The 6,922-nt window shown below is 37.5% G+C and overlaps 1 protein-coding gene across 1 annotated transcript in view; it reads left to right on the forward strand.

Moving 5' to 3' along the window:
• The window catches only part of HMGA2 (high mobility group AT-hook 2), a 28,250-nt gene extending 21,654 nt beyond the window's left edge, over positions 1–6,596 (forward strand). The window contains exon 4 of the mRNA XM_049783021.1: positions 6,480–6,596. Coding sequence (XP_049638978.1) covers positions 6,480–6,596 — 117 coding nt within the window. The remainder of the gene's footprint in view (positions 1–6,479) is intronic.
• Positions 6,597–6,922: the final 326 nt, after the last annotated feature.

The raw sequence follows: 6,922 nt of genomic DNA on the forward strand, positions 1-6,922 counted from the left end.
CTGTATCTATACTATCATATACATATTGACCTGCTTTTACCTAACTACTAACTCTGTTTTTGGTAAGAGATAGTAAAGCATTTGCCTTACATGCAGCTGATCTGAATTCAATTCTCAGAACTACATATGGGCCATTGAGCAGTGACAAGAGTAATTCCTGATGCAATGCCAGGAATAAGACCTGAGCATCACCAGGTGTGCTCCCTCCGATTGACTATTTATAGAGGACAGTAAATATTTCTAATACATTGGCAATCGTCAAGATTTTAAGAGAATTTCTCTGTTCCATTTTTAAGGAGAGAGTCAGAACATTATACCTTTTTAAAACGAAGGACAGTAAATATTTCTAATACATTGGCAATCGTCAAGATTTTAAGAGAATTTCTCTGTTCCATTTTTAAGGAGAGAGTCAGAACATTATACCTTTTTAAAATGAAGGTTCTTTATTCTACATAAAGAAAATAATAAAGTTCTGTATTCTAACCTCAATATTTGACACACATACATCACCATTTTGGACATATTCTTACTCTTGAGATTTAATTAAAATAATCCTCACAGAGCAGAAGGGCCTCTGTTTAGGTGAACTGAGTATACACTTGGGCAGATTCCTTTGTTGGTTGACCCATAGTTTTTCTTTAGATTTAAGTACCTGGCTGAATATTCTGTCCTTACCTCATGTCTGTCAAGCCTTTAGGATTGTAAAACAGAAAAATCTTGATGGATTACAAGCAGTTCTATTATCCAGGGACTGATTACTGAGGCTGTAGATGAACCAGCCTCCTGTTCTTTCTCCTTAGCTTTGTTTTCCATCTTTCCCCCCTGCTGTCTGCCCTTTGACCATTTCACTGCTCATTAGCGCCTCCAACAGATTGGGGAAGGGGGGCCAGGGCCCAGAACCAGGGGTCAACTCTGGTAAAAGAATTGGTGAGAAAGAGACTGGCAGTCACACATTTTCAGGTTATTCCTTAATTTGATACATTGAGGCTACCCCGAATTTAAGCCAGTTCTCAGAGATAATTATTGCTGACTTATCCTTGAAATGTGTTATTCGTTCACTTTCTCTTACAATCAATGTAATTTTAGAAGATGTCTTTATTTAAGGTACTATAGAAAGCAAAAGCCTTATACATTACATCAATACTTGTTTAGCAATATTTTTGCCCTTGTTAGAATCCATAATTGTGCCAAGTCCACTTTTTTGTTTGTTTGTTTTGGTTACTTTGCTTTTGGGCCACATCCAGCAATGTTCAGGAGTTACTCCTGGCTCGACACTCAAGAATCGCCCCTGGCCGTGCTCAGGGAACTTCATAGGATGCCTGGGATCAAACCTAGGTGGGCTGCATCTAAGGCAAATACCTACCTACTGTACTCTCTTTCCAGGCCTCCCCCTTCAAGTCCATTCATGCATGAAACTCAACCTGTGAAATAAGAGTTCTTTAAATTCAGGCAAAGGAGATTAATATAGCTAATTAAAAAATCATTGGCCTTCATGAACAAAGGTTATTCTATCACTTTGTGTCCTGGTTTCCAGTTTTAACCTAGAAAATGTACTTTCAGTGTTTTTTTGAACATACTATTGTACACAGTGCCCAACATCTAAGTAGCACAGCACAGACCTAGATAACATTGCTTAAACCTGTTTGTCTTGGGGCTGGAGAGATAGCACAGCGGTAGGACATTTGCCTTGCATGCAGAAGGATGGTGGTTCGAATCCCGGCATCCCATATGGTCCCCTGAGCCTGCCAGGGGTAATTTCTGAGCATAGCATAGAGCCAGGAATAGTCCCAGAGCACTGCTGGGTGTGACCCAAAAACACACACACACACACACACACACACACACACACACACACACACACACACACACACACACACACACACACACACACACACACACACACACACACACACACACCAAACTCACACACACACACACACACACACACACACACACACACACCAAACTCCAAAAAAACAACAACAAAAAAAACCAAAGCAAAACAAACATAAAAAAACTAACCTGCTTGTCTTGTGCTTTCCTTGGTCTTTTCAAGTCTAGAGCTGTGATTGGGAGACCATTTCACTCACACACACACACACACACACACACACACACCAAACTCCAAAAAAACAACAACAAAAAAAACCAAAGCAAAACAAACATAAAAAAACTAACCTGCTTGTCTTGTGCTTTCCTTGGTCTTTTCAAGTCTAGAGCTGTGATTGGGAGACCATTTTGAGTGTGTGATTTTTCATTTATCTAAATGTTTTGCTGAATTTTTGTTTCTGTGTACTGGGTTCCACTGCCTGGTGCTGGAGATGCTGAAGCCAAGAAAATAAGTAGGAGTGTCTTTAAAGGATTACAGTGTAGGAAACAAAAAGAAAACTAGTACTAGATTTCAGATGATTCCTGTGTGCTTTGAATGCTACCTGGCTACATTGAAGGAAATTCCAGTTTCCACGTATTTACAGCTTTTTGGATTTCTAAAATCTGCTAACAGTCCATCATGATTTGAAGTTAGCTAATATATATTCATGATTTATGAATTAGTTGTATTTATGGTTCTAGAGTTACATTTGTTCATTATTTATGAATTAGTTTTATTTATGTGTCTGGAGTTACATTTGCTCATTAACTATCCAGACCAATATAAAATGTGTATATATAGTTGCTTGAACAAGAATGAGTAAATTTTCGTTAAAATGGTCTTAAAAAATAAGTATGAAAGAATGCTCATAAAGCGTTAGTTCTATGGGTCAAAAAGATTGGGGTAATTCTTAGAGCAACTGACCTCAGCATAGTTGCTTTTGTTTTATCTCTTTGCTCACAAGGAACACGATTTATGTTTATCAAACAACCTAAAAACCATGAGGTGTTAGATCAACTGAATTATATTTTATATTTTTAATATCTCTGATTAGTGCTACTCTGTTTAAAAATGAGGATGTTTGGGGGAAGGATGGTGCTGAAAGCATATTGTGTTTTTTGTTTTTTCCTTTTTTTTTTTTTTCATAGATATATCCTAGGATTTAGGAGAGAATTCAGCAAAGTGATTAAGAGCTCAGACCACCTGGGTTATCAGCTCCTCACAAGGGAGTCTCCCTGGGTGCTAAATAAAAGATACAATAGTTCTCCTAGAATTAGTTTGTAAGAATTAAATGAGAAGTCTTCATGAATTCAACCTGTGCTAGGCATTCATTAGACCATAGTTGGTAGTCAAGACCCAGGTCCTTGGCAGGACTTAAATATTTGGTGAGTAGAATGAGTCTTTCTGTTAGTATAGAAAAAGTCTCGTCTTTAAATTTTCCAGGTCTTTACATTTTCTTCAAAAATATCATGACTAATATTTTCAAACTCTACCCAGCTATTAAAGTATGAAGCTATAGACATAAGGCAGATTTGGAATAATTGTGAATTGCAATTTAAGTCTTAAGCTCCCTTTGAGAAGTTAGTGGTGTAATCATTGACACTTGGGCCCAAATACAGATTGTGTGTACCCCATTTTGCCCTAGACTGTTGCTTCCCTTTCTTCACTCTTGGAAATAACATTCATTTTTATTTTTTTTCAAAATAGACTCTAGTGCTGTACCTTAAAAGAATTTTTGTCTCAGCTTTAGAGCTTCAAACAGAAGAGTTTTGTTGGCAGCACTTCACAAGTAGTTTTCCAAAGTAGTTTCTAATATATTTTACAGAAACTTATTTCTTTTGTTTCCCATGTATTTTTACTCCTCTTTGTTTGTAGTTGCAAGATAGAAAGAAAAGAGGAAAGTTTGCTATTAATTCTGTTGTTATTTTGACTTTTTTCTAAGGGCACTTTGAAGCACAGAGACCCATAAAGCAGTAGAGTATACAGCAAAAAGGTGACAAATCCAAAACTTCACTAGATGAGTAAGGACTTCAGTAGGAAGAAATAGGTGTAATGTTGTGTAACTTAGAAGTTTAAGCTTCCTGGTAATTAACATTACCAGGAAAGGAAGTGCAGGGCTGCCAAGTTTCCAGACAATCCAAATATTTTTAGTCTTGAGAGCAATTCTGTTACAAGAGGCACCAAATTCCAGCCATGGGAGGAATTACCTTAAGTAGAGGACCAGGGAATCAGAAGATTAGTGTTGATAAAGTTGTCTGTAGTTCTCTTTGTTTGGCTGTCCTTTCTTATTTCTTCTTTGCAATGGCTCTGGTATCACAAAAGAACAGTTAAAAGCTGAACTTGAAGTATAACTTCATAGAGACGTCATAGAGTATGCATCTTCTTCCCTGCTATTCTTTCAGAGGTCCACGTTAATGTCCTTTAAATTCCCTAAGGGAGCTGAGGAATTGCTCGGTGCTAAATATCTGCCTTGCAGGACTGAGGCTCAATTTTGATCCCTAGCACTACCCTCAAAATGATCCTGATCTTGGAAGCATTGCCTCTAAGGTTCTCTAAGGCCCCAGAACTGAGTGAGTGCTACCACCCCAATTAGCGTATGTACACAATACCCCGAACCCTGCAACCAAAGTGTGTGTCCCCAGGTCATCATTGCAACTATAGTGATACAGAAGGGGAGTCCAAGGAGAGAGAAATCAATTTTTTAAAAGTTAAGTATTCTAATGAGAATTTGATGAAGCATTCATAGCTGGGGTCCACACTCTGTTCAGATATCTGGGTGTGAAGTTGGGATGAAGGAAGATAACCTCATCCAGCCCTTCTGCTCCTGAGAAACTGATATTTTTTTCTTTTATAATTCATGGAAATAATAAGAGGCAGTGTATGACAGTGGTTCCAGCATATAATGTTTCATTCTCCTGTGTTCTTACTGAAGTTTTTGTTCATTTGGCCACACCATGTGGCTCAGGGGCTGCCTCAAGTCTGTGCTCAGGAGTTGCTTGATGCATCTACCTATATCTATATCTATATCTATATCTATATATCTATACCTATATCTATATGTTACACACACACACACACACACACACACACACACACACACACACACACACACACATATATATAAAACATTAGGGATCTAAGAGGGGCCTCCTGCATGCTAAGCACATGCTCATCCCGTTGCATTATTTCTCCTACTTTCTTGGTAAATCCTTGCCTTCTCTTCTGGATGTATTTTTGCAAGCTTTATTACCATTTCTTTTCTTATTCCTTTTTTTTGTTTTGTTTTGTTTTTGAATTCCAGTATTAGTGCTGTAGATTACTCTTGGCTTTGTACTGAGATGATGATGGTGGTGGTGGAACTAAACTTTGCCTCCAGTATACAAAGCCTGAACTCAGCTCTTTGAGCTATCTCTCGGGCCCTCATTCCCTTTTATTATATTTGAGTCATTTATCTTCTATATGGATTAGAAGGAAATGAATTCTGCCACCTCTAACTCTCCCCTTCATGATTCCTTTTGTAGCAATGGTGTAGATTTTAATGAATTTCTATGTAGACTTGCCATTTATAGTGTTTTTAGTTCAGACTTGAAGACGAAAATAAAGGTGAATTTTGTGATTTTTATTCAATAAACGAGCAGTGGCCTACTTTATTTTGGAGGGCAGGTAAACACTAGTTTTATCCATGAATCTTCTAGCTTTGAGGAGTTTGTGTTTTACTTTGTTTGCATCTTGTTTAGACAATTGTTGAATTACCTCCAAACAAACAAAAATTATTTAAAGTTCATCATTTTGTAAATCAGAAAAATGGTGGCTTTGTCTAATAGATGCTTTTAGCTTGCTTTGATATTAAATTACAAATCTCAGTGGAGATCGGAGAGACCTTTCAGGAGTTAGTGCCTAAAACGGCTTTATTTATTTACTTTTACTCTTGAAACTACTTGTGTTTCTCTTAGTGTTTACAGGGAATTAATTCATGCGCTAGATTCTTGGACTGTTTTGTTTCCTGCTCTGATAATGCAAGTGGGCTTATGTGCATCATTGATTTAATGAGATGCTTGGAACACATAGATTGTACAGTTTTATCAAGTTTCAATATACAGTTTGTAGTGTATGAAATTTGACTTTTAGAACTACATTTATTTTGCTGAAGAAAAAGCAATCTTTTATTCCTGAGGTTATTTTAATGTTATTTTTAAAGGTTATTTAATGGCCTATCTTTGTCATTACTGTTACCTGTTCTTTTAAGTATGTTGCAATAAAATGTAACCCCAATTTGAGCAGTTGGCTTTGTTTGTTAGTTGTTTCTTTAGGGGCCACACTGGCAGTTCTCAGGGCAAACTCCTGGCTCTGAACTCAGATCTCTCCTGAAGGGGCTTGGGAGACTAGACTACATAGGGATTGAACCCATGTCAGCTACATGCCAAGGAAAGTCCCCATCCACTGTACTATGTGTCTACCCCCTACAGTTGAGATTTTATATCATAAAGCAAACACAATTTTTGAAATTTGTTTGTTTCAGGTGTCTTGTGATTTATTCATGAATATTTTGAGTCACAAAATGTCCAAATCTAAATATAATGTAAATCTAACAGTCTTTAAATTAACTTAGGTAGAAAAATCTCCTCATGAATGCGAAACTGCTGTCAAGAAAGGAATTTTCACAAGCTCCAATGATGATGATGGCTGTCCAATTCAGTCCCCTGACATAAAGAATTTGATACATTAAACCTGAATGTTATGTCTGCTTACATGTTTTGGTCCATTTTTCTCTTTTCTTGCTCTTTTTTTTTTTTTTTTTTTTTTGGTTTTTAGACCACATCCGCGTTGCTCAGGGGTTACTCCTGGCTGTTTGCTCAGAAATAGCTCCTGGCAGGCACCGGGGACCATATGAGACACCGGGATTCAAACCAACCACCTTTGGTCCTGGATCGGCTGCTTGCTAGGCAAACGCCGCCGTGCTATCTCTCCGGGCCCTCTTGCTCTTAATGGTGATGGCAAACATTTAATATAGTCTTCTTCAAAATTATTCTCCTTATTGGACATAGTACAAAG

Source organism: Suncus etruscus, chromosome 11 (assembly GCF_024139225.1).
Source record: "Suncus etruscus isolate mSunEtr1 chromosome 11, mSunEtr1.pri.cur, whole genome shotgun sequence".
Taxonomy (NCBI): Eukaryota; Metazoa; Chordata; class Mammalia; order Eulipotyphla; family Soricidae; genus Suncus; species Suncus etruscus.